General features: G+C 27.7%; 2 protein-coding genes and 2 non-coding genes across 6 annotated transcripts in view; 3 read left to right on the forward strand and 1 right to left on the reverse strand.

Annotated features, from left to right (window-relative positions):
• LOC107439911 (uncharacterized) overlaps window positions 1–8,531 on the reverse strand; it is a 20,183-nt gene extending 11,652 nt beyond the window's left edge. For 2 of the 3 annotated variants that reach the window (XM_043048936.2, XM_043048947.2), the window contains exons 1-3: window positions 7,845–8,531; window positions 4,231–4,307; window positions 3,178–3,212 (exon numbers count right to left, since the gene is read on the reverse strand). In XM_043048936.2, coding sequence (XP_042904870.1) covers window positions 3,178–3,212; window positions 4,231–4,297 — 102 coding nt within the window. In that variant the 5' untranslated portion in view covers window positions 4,298–4,307; window positions 7,845–8,531. The remainder of the gene's footprint in view (window positions 1–3,177; window positions 3,213–4,230; window positions 4,308–7,844) is intronic. The other variant, XM_071180216.1, reaches the window with a different exon arrangement.
• A 177-nt stretch (window positions 8,532–8,708) lies between these two features.
• Window positions 8,709–16,845, forward strand: LOC107439913 (ribosomal protein L37a; the record flags this gene model as incomplete). The annotated part of the gene is given in 4 exon segments (XM_016052658.3): window positions 8,709–8,763; window positions 10,859–10,994; window positions 15,360–15,444; window positions 16,740–16,845. Coding segments are annotated over 4 exon segments (300 nt in total). The 3' UTR covers window positions 16,816–16,845.
• On the forward strand, window positions 11,895–11,961 carry LOC122270725 (small nucleolar RNA SNORD2). Its single transcript, XR_006225965.1, has one exon. It is a non-coding gene; the product is annotated as a small nucleolar RNA SNORD2 (small nucleolar RNA).
• LOC122270727 (small nucleolar RNA SNORD2) lies at window positions 13,138–13,204 on the forward strand. Its single transcript, XR_006225966.1, has one exon. It is a non-coding gene; the product is annotated as a small nucleolar RNA SNORD2 (small nucleolar RNA).
• Window positions 16,846–21,632: the final 4,787 nt, after the last annotated feature.

Below are 21,632 nucleotides of genomic sequence, written 5' to 3' on the forward strand. Positions count from 1 at the left end.
TATAACCATGCAACCGAAACATTTAGCCGTTGGAAAATTAGAATAAAAAGTTATAAATAGATTTTTGTTTTCGATTAGAGGCGACAGTGAATTTATATGTCTGCATAATAATGAAATAAAAAGAAAGTATCCGTTACATTGATCTGGAAGAGAAGAAATAAATATTTTATGTTCGCTTAAAAAGATTAAGTTTTTGATTGATTTTTAAATGTAATTCTATTAATAAAAAATCAGCTTAAGTAATGAAAGATATTTTAAAAGATAGAAAATAAATATTCAATATTGGGTTTAAAAGAATACCTTGGCGATCACGAGTCGCCAACAAATTTATGTGAATTAATATAACCATGAAACCGAAACATTTAGCCGTTGGAAAATTAGAATAAAAAGTTATAAATAGATTTTTGTTTTCGATTAAAGGCGACAGTGAATATATAAGTCTGCATTAGTAATGAAATAAAAAAAAGTATCTGTTACATTGATCTAGAAGAGAAGAAATAAATATTTTATGTTCGTTTAAAAAGATTAAGTTTTTGATTTATTTTAAATATATCAAAAACTTAATACCTAATAAGCTTCTATTAATAAAAATAAGCTTAATTAATGAAAGATATTTTAAAAGATAGAAAATAAATATGTAATGCCAATTGTGGCATCACAAGTATATTTATATGAAGTAGAATATTTGGAATCCGAAGTAATTGGAAATAAAAATATTTTGGAATATAATTTTTCTAAAATTGATTTGTCTATAGATTTTCATCTATAAATTAAACAAAACCAGATTAAGTTTTATGTACTACTTAATTTTAATATTATTATGACCATTTACTTAATATTTTGCACTGAAATATAACACAATGAAAACTCGGTAAAGCAGATGCCCTCGAGACAGAATATTATCCACTTCAGAGAAAAATATGCTGATTAAACAAATATATATTTAGGAATAAGGATTAATAATAATTTTTACTGAAATTTACTAAAATAATAATAATTAAAATTCTAGTGGTCTATTGAATAATGTTTATATTAGGGGACTGTAGTGACAAGTGAACTTAGAGACAGCTTTTTTTTTTTTTTTTTGAGAAATGAAGAAAAATATAAAAAAAGCTATTAGAAAATATAGTATACATTCTTAACAACTTTAAATATTTTATAATAAAAAAAATATATTATCTGAAATATCTCATACAATGTATTCTAGACAATTTATTTTTCAATTTATATTAGAATTTGTTCCTTTATATGAAAATTTGTAATAATAAATAAAAAACAAAACAAATTTTTGTCTTAACAATTATTATTAATGTTACATATTGTACCGCTAAATAATGATATTAATGTAGATAATGCAAAAAGATAAAATTTTTTTACACACTGAACTTTTTTTTAAACATGCTCTTTTAAAAACAATATTTAGGTACTAAATGCTAATTTGCATGTTAAATGGAGTCGTAAAGTAATAAATAAGCTCATTTAAAATCTTTAGTTATCATACTGTTTCATAATCTTTGCTCATTAATGGAACAAAAGTGAAACTTTTTGAATTTTTCATACAAAGTGTTAATCAATAGAAAGATGTATGTTGCTTTTAATAGTTTGGTTACTTTTACTTTGGGGCTTAAAATTCTACTTAACTTTTTGTTTAAAAAAAAAACTGGTTTTGGGTTTTTTTTCCTTCCCAACCATGAGTAGTAGTACTTTATTTACATTACACAAGATTTGCTTAACTGTCTGAAAAGCACCTCAGAGGATGATCTGAACACATGCCAGTACAATTTTGATTTGAATTGAGGAAAGGATGGCTTCCCTTCTTTGGTACCCAGACAACCTGAATGAGAAGTCAAGCAGTTTAAGGTAGAACAGTTTCATGAGGTCTGATACTGAATTCTCCTCAGTCCCTTTGCAGGTTGATCAAAGTAGTCACCCTCCCGCACACTGACCACTATCAGTACTAATGCACGACTAATAATTATTACTAGAGTCTGAAGTGACATGAAATTATTCAAACACATATTTTGCAATTTAACAAAATATAAAATGTTTCAAAAAATTCACTGTGTATTTTATGTTATCTATAAAGTAAAAATAAAACTCCACGGAATTCATATATAAATTCATTAATTTCAAAATCATAAAAAAAAAACAGAAATTATTTTATTTTAAATGTTGAGCAGTATGCTTATAAAAAAGGATAGGACTGCTAAAACTAGGTGCAAGAGAAATAGTTACTTCAGTTTTGCATTCCTATTGCTTGCTTTGAAAAAGACAATTTAGTTCATTTCTGCACCAATCAAATAGGGCAGTCAACTTTATTCTGCACCAATTCAGTTATTGCTGCTTCAATTGTTTTGAAAAGTAAGATTGAGTGAACATAAAAAATCAATCTAACTTTTTATGATATAACATTTCAAATCACTAAACAATAAAAATTTTAAAGTGGAGCTGTCTGCCTTTTTCACACAAGGATTCAATTTAATGAATTCAACACATGTAGTTTGTATAAGAAATTCAATAATTAAGATCAAAAGTTTTTAAGAATGCATAAAAACTGAAAGATGTAATACTAATACGGAAAGAAAAATAGTAATATTCAAACTGTAATGGGAATATGAAGATAGCAGCTATCTTTGACTATAAATTTATATTTTATATAACAGGAAAAAATCAAATTACCTAACAAAAAGTATTCAATAATAAGGTTTAAGGAAACCAAAAATTTATAATACACTGAAACGATGCGGGGTTGCGAAACAGTTAACATTACTTTTAAAAGATTAACTGCTAAACAAAAAAAATTCATTAATAACTTTTAACAAAAACAAAAATTTATAATATAGTGTAACCATGTGAACGCAAGATTACAAAACAGTAATAAAGTTATAATTGACATATCTTCATTACAAATATGATAGGATATAGATTATTTCTCAATTCTCACTTATTTATACTGATTTTTCATTTAAGAAATAATGTTTGTCATCACGTACGCTAAAAAATATTTTTCCTTCAAAAAAGATTTCAATAGAACAGAAAATAATATTCTAAATATTTATAGAAAACATTTACAGTATTATCATTAAAGAAAGTAATAATCAAAATATTTTTCTAAAGGGTTAAAAATAATATAAAAATAAAACTTTAAATGTAAACCTTTAGGAAGAATATACTTACTAACTTAGGTCTTGCAGGATGAGCTTCTTCATACTCTAGAATAATATTTTGAATATTAGTTGTATAAAATTGCCCTTTTCATTAAATGGTAAAATTATAATTCTTATAATTCCTGAAGAAAAAATATTAAATAAATAAACAGTTATAAAATAAAATTACAGATCACTCCAAATCATATAGGCTAAGTCCTGAACTAGATGACAAAGAAATGTTCCTGTTATAGTTGGGAACAATTATAACAAGAATAATTGTACTTGACAAATAGTATACTAGACAAATAGACAGTTATTATAATTTATTTTTTTAAAGTAGAGAAACATTTATAAAAAATGCTGATCTCATTATTACACTCTTCCTATCATTAGTTTGAAAATCTTATTAAAAGGTGACATGCGAGTAGACACAATGAAACAGGTCGAAACAAAAAAGAAAGGTAGACATAAAACTATAGTTTATTTGTACAACAAAAGAGAAATAACAGCATAAAACCATGCATAAATGGGTGGTATCTGCATCAGAGCTTAGGTAAAGTGCCATAATTCACGTTGACAATTTGTACATCTTAGGGGACGTGCCATAAATAATTTTTCTGATCGACTCCAAAAACTATGGAATATTTAACACTTTATCACACACTAGTGAAATCACTAACCTATAAAATGCCATGTGAAATAAAAAGGTTAAGTAAAGAACCATAAATCTGGAACAATATAATATAATTTACTTCTAAAATTTTAAAGGCCTGTCTAAAAATAAGACGATACTGTTGATCTAACATTAAAATAGTTTCTGGTAGTTTTATTTGAATAATAAAATTATCCTTTACTGAATTTGCATTTGTAAAACAAAATTTTTTCCTAATAATAATAATAGTAAAAAAAAAAACTAGAAACAAGAGATCTAAAACTTAGCGTAAATAATTAAAAATGTGAAGTTTTGCACAAAAAATTTTAATATTCTATAAAAAATATGGCACAACAAACTTTTAGTTAATAATGAATAGAGAAAAGTTGCACAAATAGTTAATACAAGGAATAAAATAATTAAAAGTACTTTTTTTTTCAGCTGACAAATATAGGCGATTAAGCCTTCCATAATGTTTCTCTTCATTTCTAGCCATTGCTTGGAAACTGAAGGTAAAGAAAATTAGTATTTTAAATTGCCATACATCATAAAAAAACTTAAAATTATTAATCTTCATATGATAACAATTCTCATTAATGTTTATACCCACTCATTCTATCAATTGTTATTTTGTATTAGTTTAAGATTTATTAATAACTGAATTATTATTTTGTCTTGTAACTTTTCCTCTAAAATAAAATTGTTCTCTTTTGAAGTAAAAATTTAAACTCAAAAAGTATTATTCTTGGTAAAATCTTAAGAAACCCAACCAGTTCAGGTTTGTCTCTTTAAAAAAGCACATGATTTTTTAAACAAGTTAAAAATAATATAAAATGAAAAGATAATGAAATAGTAATAATTTATAAGACTTATCTTATAAGTTTATGATTCTCACTCACAAACTTAAAGTGTTAAAATTAACAAATAAATAAACAAATTGACATATAAAGTTATTTGCCTTAAATTTATCATAACAGAAAACATTCTCTTTTTTATTTTAGATAATAAGTTGATACAATAAATGAGGAATTAAAAAAAATAGTTAAAATAAACTTTTAAAATGCATACTTTAACATTTAAATGCCTTACTCTTTATCTTTCTTTTGCTCCATTTATCCAGTCTACGTTTCTAATTTAGCAAAAAGCTTTAACAATAGTAAAAAAAATCTAGATATAATTTTTTTTAAATTAGACCAAAAGTTTACCCACATGGGCTGCTTGTATTTTCCTCGAACTTTGTTCTGCACCCGTGAACTAAACAAATTTAAAACTAATGTTTAACTGTAATATGTGAAGCATTAACTAAATGAGACATTTTTTCCACTGATTCAATCAAACTATTCAAAAAATAATTTAACATAGATTTTTTGTAATGTAGTTAGATAGAAGTGGGTGCAGTTCAGAGGAGCAGAATTTTGTCTTATATTCAACAACAAGAATTTTGTCAGTTTAAATGATCAGCAAAAATTGTCAACAGTAAACAACTTGTAATATACAGTGAAACCTCTCGGAGCGGCCACCTTCTGTTCCACAGTAAAATGGTGGTTAGGTAGGTTGTTCATAGAGTTTACCTCCTTCAAACTTCAAAATGTTATTGAAGGTACACAATTTTTTGAAAAAGATTTTAATTTTACTCACTCTTTATACGGAAATGCCACTTGTGTTGACCAGAACCAGATTGATGAAAATTTTTTAGAGTCAATAAAAATAATCCTTACTGATATAATTATGTGCAAAAACAAATTTACCAGCTATGAAATATAGAACTACATAACAGAACCCGTTATCCGGAAATCAGTAAACCGGAAAACCAAAAAACCGGAACGAAATTCGTTCAATTTTCCCGCCATTTTTTTTTAAAAAAAATGTTTTTTTCCTCATAAGATTTTAGGTTTTTTCTTTCTTTTTTGAAAGATGTTTACCTTACCATCATTTTGGAAATAATCATTAGTGTATTACTTCGTTTTTTCAAGATTATTTCCAGATATTTATTTTTTTAGTTGGGTTTAACAATAAAAAAACGGCTTTTTGTAGTGATTCAGAAAACCGGAAAAATCAGTTATCCGGAATAGCAATGGTCCCGATCGTTCCGGATAATCGGTTTCCTACTGTATTTTAAAAAAATAAACAACTATGCTTTTGTTTAGGTTTGTGTTCAATTTTACATCATAAAAATTAGTTACCTTTAAAGTTTGTTTGTTTGAGATGCCTATTTTTTTCTATAAATTTTTTTTTTCTAATTCAGCTTTCAACTTTAAAAATATATCATTGACAGCATCGCCTTCAGTGCACTCTGACGGCAGCAAAAGGTTGTAATCACTTGTCAAAAAAAGCTCTCTATATAAGAGCTTCACACAAATATTTTGAATACATTTTAATCTACTTATTTTTTTGCTTTAATATTTTTGTTTTCTTATATGACCTTTAAAATGCATTTGGTGCAAAGGTTTACTCGGTTGCTGGGAGAGGTTTTGATGGTCTCTTCCAAAGGTTTTCTTCAACACAAAGTCTATGAAAAAACTTCTGCACGACCCAAAAATGGACATACATAGAGCAGGTTGGTACATACTACTTTTTGTAAGGTTGCACTGCACAATATTTAACTTAACAAATAATTAAATACTTTCTTTTTGAAGATAAGTTAATTTTTGCTTGCAAACTAAATTTGAAAAAGTTATCTTTATTACAGTGATACCTGAACATTCTTGGGTGTTCCATCCCAAATGAAATCTAAACTCTTTTAAACATGGACTCAATTTAATCGTTCTTGATATTCTTTGTGAACCTTTTGTCTCAAATTGCCTCATCAATTAGGTATACTTTTTTACATGATAAATTTTTTCTTTTTAACAGCATATATATCATTTTTCACACGACAAATTATTCTGTACAGACTTTAATTTGAGTATTCTCAGCTTTGCAGGCAAAGTCTATAAGATTTTCAGATGAAAATAGGGATAATTTGGATTAATTCATATAAACTATATAAAATTTTCTCAATAGAAAAATTAACTTTTGTATATTTGTCTTAAAATACACTAAATCATGTTCTTTTTTAATCAAATATAGTATATATACAGGAGTCAGTCCAGGCCAAATTTACAACCGTTTAGCGGTACGTTCACAAATTCAACTTAAGGAAAAACGGTAGTTTCACAAAATATTTTTTCTTAAAATTTTATTTTTGTATCCCGTAGGAAACGATAAATCCATATTTTTGAGTTGATTTTTTAATATAATTTTTAATTTTCACAAATTATGTCTAAATTTTCACAAAATAGGTACCTCTCATAAAAACCTAGATAGACCCCTGATATATCACAGGAAGAATTTCATTATTTTTAAATGCTACAAATTTTGATGATCACTTGGAAAGACACATAAAAACTTTTTTTTTTTTTTTTTAATGGCAGGCACTGAATTTGAATCTTTGCCTATACTATGCCAGAATTGTTGCTCATTTCGCGTTACCCAGTGGGCACCTGTGAACCAAAGTCACGGAGGCGAGCAATATTGCCCACGCCACAAACCCGTTTATAGGGTGGGCCATACTCACACAACAGAGGACAGCACAAAGAGAGAGAGAAACATCCATGCCCAGAGCGGGATTCGAACCCGCAGCCTATGGCTTCGCAGTCAGGCACGCTAACCGCTCGGCCACCAGGCCGGCGGCACATAAAAACTAAAATAAAACAATCAAATGAGAGGTTTAGATAACAGGGTATAAATCATAGCCACCCTTGGGAAAACTATTCCGTTCCTTTTTTTAAATTTTTGCAAGTTATAACACACACAGTTAAGCTATCCTTTTGCACCAAGGCGAAGGTAGGTGGCACGAACAGGTACTGAAACAGAAATATCCCCCCATGGGAATATCATACAATCCATGATAAATACAATTAAAACAAACCTTATTCTGACTACTTTTTCAATAAAGAATGCAAAATTCTTAATTATGTTTTTAGGTTTTAATTAAAAAGAGTTATATGCAATGTTTCATATAATTAAAAAAAAAAAACTAAGAATAGCTATAAGTGACTCACCTAATTTATGGTAGAATTGAATACTTTTTAAGGAATTAGAAAGTTTTGATGCAGCAAACAAAATAATAAAACTATTTATAACATTTATTAGCAAATTTTAAACAAAAGCTACAGTCATGAATTTGTACGAAGACTACATAGCAAGTTTTTTAACAACCTCAAGTATTTTAGCACTATCTAAGTTTTTAACCGATACAACTGATTCTTTTCCTAACTCATATCTGGCATATATTTTTGGTTCAGCGTTTTTACATTCGCGAATTAATATTGGAAATAGAGGATTAGTTTTCTTTATAGGCACGTAATGCTTTTGGATGAATTCTCGAATGCCTGAACTCTCTTGGGAGTTTTGACACAAATGAAATCGAAATTCTTTTAAATATGGACTTAATTTAATTGCTTTTGACATTATTAGTCCACTGTATGAACTTGAAAGTCTCAATTTGCCCGATAAAAAAGTAAACAAACAATATCTAGAATTTGATCAAAAAAATTTTGAACCGTAGGCATTGCATAACTCGTTTTCAGTTCAAATTCATATTGTCGAACACTGGTCAAAGTGAAAAAATGAGAAAACCGGTTGATTCAGATGAAAAAAAGCTTTTTAACGTTCATAAAGTATTGTAACAAGTAACAGTTAACTGATAAGTATGAAATTTGTCTCAGGATTTGATAAATTATAAAGCATTAATTGATTCGAAAATCAAGAACTTTGATTCCTGAAATTAAATTCATGCATTTAGAATGCAATATTAATCTTGAAGTGTAAATAAAGTTAAAAACACAAAGTAAGGCCAAAGCAGATTAGTAGAGCCAACATTCTCAAGTAAAATTCATAACCGCAACCGTGATTTTGCTACAGAAAAATAATCATTAGAGTGATCGTCCCCAACTTCGTACCTTTCACGTAAAGAAAATGGTAAGTTAATATTTAAATCTTAATTAATCTCTGTAACTAAGAACTCTAAGTATACAATTCATTGTTAAAAGATATTATTATAGTTTCTTTTTTGAATTTCAATCGTAATTTATCATCTTAGGTGCACTAAATAGAAACCTCATTTAATTTTCTATAAACTGGCGATCTTTTATCACAGTGTGGTACATTTGCAGTAAATTTATTTTCTTATATTCTTAAAATAACTTCTAATTTCACATGTTCTGCAAGCTTCCTTAGTTGTTAAATTGTTTAAAATTTTGTTGCCGAACATTATTGTAATATATCAACATCGTGCAGTTTTTTAGACTTAAGTTTGGTAAAAAGGGTTTCTAATTTTAAGAGTTATTTGATAGATTTATTAGTCTATATAAATTTAATCTTTGTTGTGTAGGTAATATTGTTGGCTTAAAATTTTGTTGCCGAACGTTGTTGCTTAGCTTAAAACGGTAACTCTGAAACTATGTGTCAATATACTGGAAATATACAGCCTTGTATGATTAGAAAGTTTGCAGTAGCCTAATATTTCCCGTGAACAAAATTTATTTTTAAAATTTGTGGGTTTAAAATAATATTCATTTCTGAAATAGTGTTGGTTTGTGATCATAAATAGATTTTTTTTTGTTTTACGTTTTTTACAATCAGATATATAGCTTCCTCATGATTGCTTAATTTTCTCTTCATAAGTTCAATTGGACATTCTGCACCCTTGGTTTTCTTGTATACACAGATGCTAGAATCTCATTTGTTTGGGACATTTACCTGTGATGCGCCAACTACAATCACCAAGGACGCAAATAGAATAAGCAGCAACTTCAGTGTAGAGGCCCGCTAGAAACTAGAAAGGTATAATAAATCATTGCGTCCCCCGGCAAACATCTGCAGGTTTTTTTTTCAAGAAAGTTTACTGCTATTTGGTACCTTGGAGATTATAGTTGTCGTGTCATGTCAGGAAGAGGAAATATCCCCCCATTATTAATGCCTTAAATGCTATTAAGCACACAAATTAAGAGATATAGCAGCTAATTGATCTTAATGGCTTGGGAGCATATTTAAAGTCGAAATTGATTAAATGATCAACTAAAATAATGAAGAATCATTAGACCTGTCTAATGGATCCAAAACATGAGAGAAAATCCTTGAGAAAAATTTTCTGTGCTATAAATGTGTGTAGCTTATAGGAACAATGTAATTTTGAACTATAAAGATTATTTGAGGAAGCTGACTGATATCAGCAAATACATCAAAATATGTTGCTTAAAGCTTGTGGGTCTGTTGTATGGATCCCTCTTCCTTGATATTTAAGATCATTTATTAACCAATGAGATCTAGAGTTGGAGGTAGGTGTAAGATCAAATGGCTTGACTATGGAAGAGAATTTTAAAATACTGAATTATTGGAGAACAATCGCGAGGAGAGCAGAATGGAGAAGTTCTATTGTAAGCTCTGGCCTATAAAGGGTTATCGTGACAATATAAGATTTTTGAGATAATTTTATGCAATGCTGCAACTTTTCCGAATGTTTTTTGCTGTGGGATTAAAGATGACTGAACTCTGTTTAACGGAACTCCAACATTATAAAAGATCATAAACTAACCCTCCAAATGAAGCAATAATTATTTTGAAAATGTTTAATGTGATAAAATGTTTTATATTTTCAAATAAAAAATGGCACTTTGGGATTATCCAGTTGACCATTTTTGCCAAACCTGATATTATCGCCCTAAGTTAACTTCTGTGATAACTGCAAATTTTTTCCTACTTCAAGAATTATTCATTGTGTAATTATAAAAAAATAGTCTTTTACTTTATTCCGGTTCTTTTTATTACATATTTTTATGTTTACATATTTTATTACTAAGTTAAATGTTCTTAGAAAGTTTAATTTAAAAATTGCTTTTCATTATGATGGCACCAAAGATTTTTGTGAGCATTGACAGTTCTGCAGGATAATCCCGAAGTACCGTAAAATGTTGATAATAGTCATCAGAAATTCTTAATTCAAATAGCTTGACACGTAAAATATATTTGGAACTGTATAAACATTGTTTTAACTGTCGATTTCATTCTTATTTAGACGAAAGGTACATCAAGTTTTGGTAAACGGAGGAACAAGACTCACACCCTTTGCAGGCGTTGTGGTCGTAGTAGTTATCACATCCAAAAGTCATTGTGTGCACAATGTGGATATCCTCATAAAAGATTAAGGCATTGTGAGTTTCTTTTTAAATTGTTTAGTAGAATTGAATTGGTATTAAAGTCATGTTTAATTTTTATGTTAAGAATTGAACAATTAGTAAAATTGAATATAATTGTAAAATATTTGTTGTGTATGTTGTATAATATAAAATCTTTTGGTTTCTCGAAACCATTAGTCCGTAGACTTTCACTTATCAATAACATAATGCGAAGAAACTTTCCTTAAATCTTGTTACTGAGATGTTTAAATACATTTGATTATGGTGGTTTCATGGGTTTTTGCCATTTTGTATATTTGGAACTACGTCAGCTTTTGCTATTATCGCAATATTTATTCACTTGTTTTGAAATATCAAGCATTGATTTCTGTATTTGCCTATTTTATAAGATCCACCTTGCAATTAGTATTCATGCTATAAAAGTCATTTAAAAAAAGTGCATAAACGAGGTGATCTCTTCATATTTACATGTTTAAAAGCTCGATTTCATTATAATATTTCGGTTTTTATCTACATGTTTTTAAAATCATTTCGGTTTTTATCTACATGTTTTTAAAATCAGTGTTGCAATTTTTGTTCATGTATTTTTAAAATCCAATATTTCAATTTGTATTCCAGCATGTGCAATAAATATTTAACATTGATTATCTTATTTTTATGGGCTACACCTTGCAATTCATATTAGTGTAATTACAAATGCAATATTGCAATTCTTGTGAGTCCTAAGATTTTTCTTAAATTAGTTACTGCAAAAGTGTGATATTCTTTATTGGTAGGTAATTGAATTATAAATCTTATTTCAAAAAATGTTAAATATGAATGGTATATATAGTGATATCTGGAACATCGAATTTTCGGGGTTTTTAAACTTAATGTCATTATCACACCTGTGTTTCATTGATGATCTTCAAAGTAATAGATAATGATGTTATACATCTTTCGGGACTGAAACTTTATGTAGAAAAGTTCTTGCTGAATCTATTACTTTTTTTTATTAGTGTATGAATTCGCTTTAGCTTTCTTTAAAAAATTTGTTTTGATTGAAAGTTAATGATTTATATGAGTATTTATAAGCTTATGATGCTTACAAGCATATGTCTGAAAATAATGTTGATAATTTTTTACTGAAGCTTGATAAGGTTTTCTGAGGTATTTGTAAAATTGCTAATGCCACCTATGCAGATCATAAAAAGTTTGTTAACAATCTCTCAAATCAATATTCTTTTTAATGCGGTTTTTATCTTTCAATAGTTTTTTTTACAGCATAGCATTCTGTAATGTAATGGTCCTTGGTATTAACTCTTTCAAAGTTATAATTTCTTGGTTTGTCTTTGAATTCAGGTTAATAAATTTATTTTAATCAGATTGTAATTAAAGGTAATTTAATTATAAATCTTATTTCAAATATTCACATAAAATATTCAGGGTTTTTCACACATTGACAATCAGTAAAGTAGTAGATTATGATGTTATACATCTTTCGGGACTGAAACTTTATGTAGATAAGTTCTTGCTGAATCTAATACTTTTTTATCAGTGTAAGAATTTGCCTTCATTTTCTTTTAAAAAATAATTTTGATTGAAAGTTATTGATGTATATGAATTTTTATAAGCTTGTGATGCTTACAAGCATATGCCTGAAAATAATGTTGATAATTTTTTACTGAAGCTTGATAAACTTAAATCAATGTTTTCTGTAGTATTTATTAGTGGTGAAATTGGGAACGCATTTACAATTAATCATAGAGATTTGTGTTAACAATCTTTCAAATCAACATTCTTCTCATTTTATTCTTATAATGTATAAGCTGGTGTTTTTTATCATCAGTTTTTATCCTTTGAAAGTTCTTTTTGGAGCATAGCATTCTCTAATATCATGGTCCTGGTTTTTAATTTTCTATGAGTGAATGTAAGTTTTACAGTCTGGGAAAGACTCCATGTTCTTGCTACTTTTCTTTCTTTCAGAGTTTCCATCTTTTAGTTTGTCTTTCAAATCAGGTTAATTGATTTTTTTTCAATGTAAAAGTATTTAAAAATAATTTAATTAAATCTTATTTCAGAAAATTATCTTATACATAATATGTATAGTAAAGTGATATCTTGCACATAAAATATTCAGGGTTTTTCACTTTGTGTTACATTAACAATCAGTAAAGTTGTAGATTATGATGTTATACATCTTTCGGGACTGAAACTTTATGTAGACAAGTTCTTGCTGAATCTATTACTCTTTTTATTAGTGTAAGAATTTGCCTTCATTTTCTTTTGAAAATTATTGATGTATATGAATACTTAAGTTAATGTTTTCAAAGGTGATTAGAGATGCAAATCATAGAAATTTGTATTAATTATCTCCCAAATCAATATTCTTTTAATTTTATTCTTGTAATGTATAAATTGAAGTTTTTTTTATCAAAAGTTTTTATCCTTCAAAAGTTCTTTTAACAGCAGTATCTAACATGGCCCGGGTTTTAATTTGCTACCAATTATACAACCTGGAAAAGGACTCTGTGCCCTTGCTTTTATTTATTTCTCTTTAAGAGTTTCCATATTTTGGTTTGTCTTAATTTAGGTTTATTATTTTTTCAATCAAAATAAATGTATTTAAATGTTTTTTTCTTTTCATTTAAATTTGTTTTAATATGTATGATGAATAAGATACTTTGGTCCGTGTTACTGATTGATGATGCTTAGTATTTATCTGATAGTATTACTTTATTTTTAACACAATCTCTTTTTTATGTTATATCAATGTTTTAAGTTTTGGCATTTTATTTTATAGGTTTATTACACAAGCTTTCATTGTTTTCATTTATAACTTTAGAAAATACTGCTAAACTAGGGTTTCATTTAATTAAATTTATTTAAATTAATTAAATTTGGTTTTTCCCATGATGAGAATAGTATCGCCCCAGACTGAAACATGCTGTTGAGTGATTTTCTCTGATTTAACTTATCAGTGCTAAAGATAGGCTTCTAAATTCTCCAGAAATCCAGTTCCTCAGATAGAAAGAATCAATTAACTATTTTAAATTAAAATAATATGGTTTTTAGTTTGGAATGCTATTTATGTACAGACTTCTAATACAAAATATATAACATTTCACTTCTATTTTCACAGCAGATCATTTTCCTGAAGCTGTTTTTTTTTTTTTTTTTTTTTTTTAAATTTTTTAGAATGTTCCACAATTTTTCATGAAAATGCCTTTATCTGAATTCATTAATATGTTTTTTTTAAAATCATGTTTGTCTGTTCTCGCTGGCGAAAAAGAAAAGCTTTGGAATCTAGGCTGATGGAAAAAAAGTTCATTGATCACTTATAAGGATAACTATTTTTTCATTAATGATATGTATACACTGTTTTTCGTGCATATCTGGTTAGTTAAAAAAATTTGTTTTTGTCGGAATGAACATAATTTATCAAGGAACGTGATTTTGCTATTTACTTTAATTGTGTGTGCAAAAAATTTTTCTTTTTGTCTTAGTCTGGTGCTATAATGGGAGACCCGAGACAAACTTGTAATAGCGATTAATATATAAGCTAGTAAGTTTGTTGAAATTTTTAGGACTGTTGAACGATATTGTTAATTGAAAAAACTCTAATACATGTTTGTTCTAAAATTTTATTAGGGAGAATTAAGGGTAATTGACTGTGCAGAGATGAGATGTTGTTTTTATTTATTTTTAAATATTGAGTTGCATTTAAGATATATGAAATATTTCCCAGTTAGATCTGTTAAAAATTTATTGATGAAATCATGATTTAAAAACAGTGTTAAATTTTCAGATCCCTTGATTGATTAGTAATTATTGCTGAGTCCCCATGGTTATTTGATAATTTAAATTGCAATTTTTATTTTAATTCAAATTCTTACTTAGAAATAATTAATTTAGAAATTTGTTATTTAGAATTAATAGTTTCGTTTTTATAATTTAAACCAGATTTTTTTTGGTTCAAATTAGTTTTTTGTCTGTTAATTTCCTTGCAGTTTTTATGTTCTTAAAAAGTGTTTTTGGTGATAGTTAAATAAATATTGGAGTGTTATTGTAGGTTAGTGCCTAACTCCATCGCCAGATCTGATTGGCAGCTTAGTTGTGGCATAAACAAGCAACACTCTTAACCCGTGAGAGACATTGCTTGCAGGCACCCAATTTTAATAACAGCCTCACAGACACGAAAGAGTTAAAAGTAATAAAAATGTGCATATAGTATATAATTAGCCAATGCTAGGTCGTAATTTAATATGTAATGTTAGATGATTACTAAGCTATCATTATTTTGCACTCAAGATTGTATTAAAAATATAAAGTCTATAATTTTCTGTAACCTTTATGTTTATTTTCCCTTTTGTCATTGTTTCAATTCTACTTACTTTCTAGATAACTGGAGCGTGAAGGGTAAACGTAGGAAGACAACTGGTACTGGAAGACTAAGACATCTTAAAAAAGTTTGGAGAAGATTTAAGTATGTATTAAACTATTGTTTGTTTTTTCTAAATTCTATTAAGAATTTTTGTCATCATCCTAGGCCATAAATGCAAAATTTTTTAGCAACGCTAATAAATTTAATATGTAATTTATAACATGATATGAGGTATGATTTATAATAAATTTTAAAAGGTATTTTTACGTGAAGGCTACTTGCAAATTTTGTAATATCTACTGATTTTATTTGTATGAATAAGAATTTCAAAGTGTGATTTTTGAACCGCAGGAATGTGAATTTTTAGAGCTGCACGGTATACGAGTCTGTTTGATTTTAAGATCGCTTGTCGTCATAGGCCTTTTGTATGTTAAATCCTAAAGACGCAATGTATGATTTTAAATTGTGAGTGTTTGATTTTGGGATAATACTAAATAATTTACTATGACAAATTTTTCGCTAATTACGCATGGTCATCAGAGGCCATAAATGCAAGATTTTTAAGTCAGTGCTAATAAATATTATGTGTGTAAAGAGAGGAATCAGAATTTTAGAGGTATAAGTAAAAAACATTTTGTTTGAGTAGCTTTAATTTGAGAAACTATGCATAAAGGTAGATGCAAATGCATGTGCAGGGTTGCCACAGGCTATTGAAATGCAACTATTTGCTACTATTTTCGGCCCTAGAATGACTAAGTACTTAAGTATTTTTTTAAAAAAAGTAAATAAAATAGGATCTAATAATGTGTCAAAAGCATGTTTTTTTTTCAACAAATAATAAAAAAAAAATTTCTTTTAATTTTTAATGCATGTACGTAAAATAATTTGTAACAGTATTATTTTTAAACCAATAAATCTTAAATCATTTTTAATTTAAGAAAAATGAAATTAAGCAATGATATTGATGTCATAGTAGAATATGCTTAGAATTAATATTTTCTTTTGTACTAGATTTATTCCTTTTCTATTTATTTTTGATTTAAAGATTTCCCTTAAGTAATTTTTGAACATATGCTAAATAGCGATACATCACTATATCGTGATGTCTCACTGACGATGTATTACAATTTAAAATTTCTGACATCACCCAGTCCTAATAATAGAATTTGACAATTAAGCTATAATTATAGTTATTTGGCTACTATTTTTGATATTTTTTGTTCCTGTTCAGGCAACTATTTTCATAGTTTTAGGCAACTATTTTCATGCTTGAGGCTACTAAAAGCAACTATTTTTGTTCATTTTTTACTGTGGCAACCCTGCATGTGAAATTATGCCATGTTTTTTCTTTTTATCTTTCTTTTTGTCTTATAATTAAAGTATTCTTCTTTTTCTAGTCATGGCTTCAGGGAAGGTGGTCAAGCTAAACCTCAAAAACACGGTGCTGCTGCTGCTGCAAGTGTATCAAAATAACTGGATTTGTAAATAAAAAAAATCACAAAATTGTTTTTTATTCTTTATTGATACTCAATGCAGTCTTATTTTTCAGTTTAACATAGTCTAAAGGATTAATAATTTGATTTTCCTTAGAGTAATTCTAAAACTTCTAATAATACATACTTGCAGAACATACTTTCTAGCTCAAACTAAATTGTCTGGTTGCTCAAAAAATTCAGATTCAGTGTTAGTACATTTTTCAGAATTTTAAACCAATAATGGGAATTTCTTCTAGAAATTCTTCTTTTGAGAAACAGCACATGGCAAAGAGTTCTATATAATATATCATTTCTATAAAGCTTTAGTTTTATTTAGTTATTATAAAACAGGTTTTATGTTTAGTTATTAGTATTTTTCTTCTTTTTCCATGAAGTCTACAAGATTTTGTAATAGTCGTGCAGCACTGGTGCATATCCGCATTTGTCTTTTGTTTACATTTGCGTGTCATTTTTGTTCCCTAGTTTTGTTCATTATTTATGATTATCATGATTCTCACATTTTTTGTCAAATCCAGAAAAATGAAAGAATTTGTGCTTTAATTCATTATGATAAATTGTGAACTTTCTATTTTATTGGAGTTATTGGATTAATTTACTATATTGGATTATTTTATTGGATTAAACGACTCTATTTTATTGGTTAAAAGTTTTGTTTCAGTACTATTTTTACGTAAGGGAATATTTGCTGAATTCCTTGTTGAAATTAAGTTCTTGTTAGATAATTGGGTACAATTCTTTGAAATTAATTTCTCTATGATGGCTTTTATGATTTAAAGCATTACATTTTGGTATCTGACTAGGTTATTTGTGCTTGGGGAGAACAAGATTTTTCAAAACCTCAGCGTTTCCTCTTTACTTTGCAAAGTGTCTATTTAAAGTGGGTCTCCAACCTCGTGTGTAGGAAATTTGATTTTATTATTTTTTATTACATAATTGAATTGATTTTTATCTACGTCATTTTTAAACAGGATTTGTTTGCACCAAATAAAAAATAGATTTCCCACTTTCTATTAGACATGAACAAAAATGCAGCTCCGATTACAACTGTATTCGGTTTGTGATTATAAGTCTTCAAAATATCTATCAAGCAGGGCTCGTGATTTTTTTAAGAAAAATCAAAAGTCAGATTTTTTTGATTTAAATCAGATTTTTTGATTTTTATTCAAATACACTGTAAAAACTTTCATTTATGATTCAAAAAACTTTGTAAATGTTTAATCGGAATTATATTAATATTAAAACTATATTATAACAATATTTTAGAAGCTCTACCTTACTAAAATAATTTTTAATTATAATACATAGCTTTGAATGCATAGCAACCATTCTGAAATAAATGCATAATTGAAATATAAAGACTAGATGAAATAGAAAATTTAAAGAATACTTCAGGGGTCTGTCTAGGTTTTTCTGAGAGGTACCTATTTTGTGAAAATTTAGACATAATTTGTGAAAATTAAAAAATCAACACAAATATGTATTTATCGTTTCTTAGGAGACACAAAAATAAAATTTTAAGAAAAGTATTTTGTCAAATTATTCTACCATTTTTCCTAAAGTTGAATTTGTGAAGGTACCGCTAAACGGTAGTAAATTTGGCTTGGATAGACCCCTGTACTATGACTATTAAAACAAAGTTTCAATTAGTAAACTATAATTTTAATTTAAAATTGTGATATCTTCTCTTTTTTTTCTTGATTTTTAAAATGACAAAATGTAGATAAGTTGAGCTAAAAAAATATTTTCTACCAATAAAATATGTAGATTTTAATTCCACGCTTTTTCATTCAAAAGGTGGTATTTTAATTAACATTATTTGCAATATTTTTTGAAAAAAATCGTGTTTATTAATTACTTTCTACAGTCTATATTAAGACAGCATTAAATCTTTTCTTTAATCTGTGCTTTCAATCTCAAGAATCAAAACATTTTTATAATTTCGAATGTATTGAAATTTAACTAACCAAGAACGAATGTAATTTCCTTAACTAAAATTAATTGATGCAGCAATTTATTTAAAATAAATTTTAAAACACTTTTAAAGTCACTTACGTTTTTTATCTTTTAAAATCAATATATATATTTAAAAAAAATTAGTTGATTTAAATCAATGATTTAATAAAAAAATCATTCGACAAACCCTGCTATCAAGTAATTGCAGTTAACTGGAATTATAATCTTGACTCTTGCAAGTATTGTGAATTATTAATTCAGGTTTTGTAGTAATTTATGGCAAAATAAGTATGTGTAGAAGTCTAAAAATAGGGGTTATAATTTCATTATTCCTCTTATTTTCATGATTTTGCTTCTGGAGTACGATGTGTTTCTTACGCTTTCTTATTATTTGTTCATTTTTGCATATATTAATATAAATATAATAAATTTATTCTTCAGTGTGTACAGTGTGCAAAACAAAAAACGGACTTCCCCGAATAGCTTGTGATTTAATGATCGATAAGTTAATAATTGCTGACGGTATTTTAAGTTACAAAATTCTTTCTCTCAAACATACCTTTTTTTCGACGGCTAAGAATTTCAAACTCCCATGTTATAGTGGGTAGCTGCAGTCTGTGAAATAAGATCCCATTAGTTTGGTCCCCTTAATGTTAACTTTTGCGTATTTTGCCATATCGAAATTTTTTGCATACAATTTCAAAATTCATTTAGCCGAAGATAATTCCATGCAAAAACAAAAGTTAAATATATAAAATTCTGAATTGTAAGGTAGACAATTTTTTACGTAATTTCAAAGAATGTATTTTTATATGGAATTTTTAAAATATCGACTTCTTTAAAATTTGATTTTTCAGAAACTAATAGGATTTCCCTCATAATTTGTATTTAACTGTTTAAAATTTCATTATTTGAAATAATGTAAAATATTTTACGCCTTACAATTCAAAATGTTTCGACTATTAGATAAAATAATTAAAAATAAATATGTACTAAAAGTTATATTTTGTATGGAATTATCTCTGGATTAACGAATTTTATAATTGTGTGCGCGTTTGTTAAAAAATTTCTCGAATCATTAAGGGATCCAAACTTAAGACTGCACTCCTGACCAAACTATTGGGACTATTCTTCCCAGATTGCAGCTTCCCGGGGTCAGAAATCCGAATCCATGGATAAAAAAGGTATGTTATTAAGAGAAAAAACGTTTTGTGTGATTTCGTAAAATATCGTTTGCCCGAATAAATTAGCATATATGAGGCACCCCCTTGAGCCATTAAGATTGAGTCCTAGAACGTGAAGATTTGATTGTTAGATCAAAAGTTATTAAGGTTGTTTCGTTTTTTATTTTGCCTTTTGTACATTACGAACAAGAACAGAAAGAAGTTAAGATATTTAAATAAATTACGTTTAGCTGTAGGTTATTGTACATGTTATACGATTTATTGTTGAAGTTATTTAATGTTGCATGAAAATTACCAGACAGGTTTCCTTCCAAACTTATTTCCATCTATCTTCCATGTTGAATATATTTCCGAAGTCAGGAAAATTCAGTTTCCCTAGAGTACCTATGTTTTTTAAAATAGTTTGATTCTACCTCTCTTTAATTGAAAACATTACATTTTTCCGCCCCCCTTTTTTGTGTGTGTGTTTCTTTAGAATTAAAGAAATATGACTTCAGGGAAACAAAATTCTTAAAACATTTTGAATTATGTATTTTCCCCCCCTTCTTTCTTAAAGCCCTTGTTTTTCTTTTATCACAATAGTCTATGTGGGTAATTAAGAGGTATTGCGAAAGATTTTTCTTAAAGAAAAGAAATAGGTGTTTGAATTACTGCCTATAATAATTTCATGTGTAATTGGAATGTTTCTTCAAAAATATAATACAGTCGTATGCTTTTTGAGTTGGAACATAAAATAATAGACATTAACTTGATTCTACGTTTGTTCCTATGTTCAAAAGTGTTGAAATAAGTTACCTGAAAAAGTTATTAGGGGACTATTACCTGCAAAAGTTTAAAGGGAAAACACTTGTCAAACTTACACAGTAAATTAACTAAAATCCTTGTTAAATTATAAAAGGAAATATATGCGATTCGCTCAGGCGCGAGCAGTTAACATGCTGGGTGATAAATAACAAAGGATAATGAGTTCTTAAAGCTTATGAAGCGAAACATGCGATTCGCTCAGGTGTGAGCATTTAGCATGCAGGGCAGGGATGGGCCAAGTAAAAACGATGTAAAAAAAATACTATATACAAGCTCTAGTTTAGACATTTAATGAGATGAAGTAAATTGCGATGTCATTTTCTTATATTGAGGTTCGAAGTTAGATGTGCTTATTTTAAGAAACGAGGCTATATTCTTGTCTATTAGTCTACTTCTAAAATGATTTTTTTCTAAGGTTCATACTTGAAAACGCTTGTTCACATATATAAGAGGAAGCAAACATAGCACTGATTTTCTGGGCTTGAGATTAAATTTTGGAAACTAACTTTTTGGTAATGATTTGTAAAACTTTAGCACATTTAGAAACAACTGCTTTAGATGATTGTTGGATTGCAACTCAATGTTTCACAATAGCGTTGAAAAGCATGGTAAAAGTATCTAATTCTGTATGAATAGCACTGAAATCTGCATTCAAAATTGAGTTTCTTTAAGTTTCTCAAAATTGAGTCTCACAAAATTGAGTTTCTCAAAATTGTTCTGAAAATTTAGTTTCTTCCTAATTCCTAAGCTTTTCCTTATTTACTCAGAGTTTTGATGTATCGAGAAGTACGACAAGTCGTTCTTAGCAAGCTGCCCAGCAAACAGATTAAGGCCGTTCGCTCGCTCGATCGGG

The sequence above is a fragment of the Parasteatoda tepidariorum genome, chromosome 4 (assembly GCF_043381705.1).
Source record: "Parasteatoda tepidariorum isolate YZ-2023 chromosome 4, CAS_Ptep_4.0, whole genome shotgun sequence".
NCBI classification, from domain to species: Eukaryota; Metazoa; Arthropoda; class Arachnida; order Araneae; family Theridiidae; genus Parasteatoda; species Parasteatoda tepidariorum.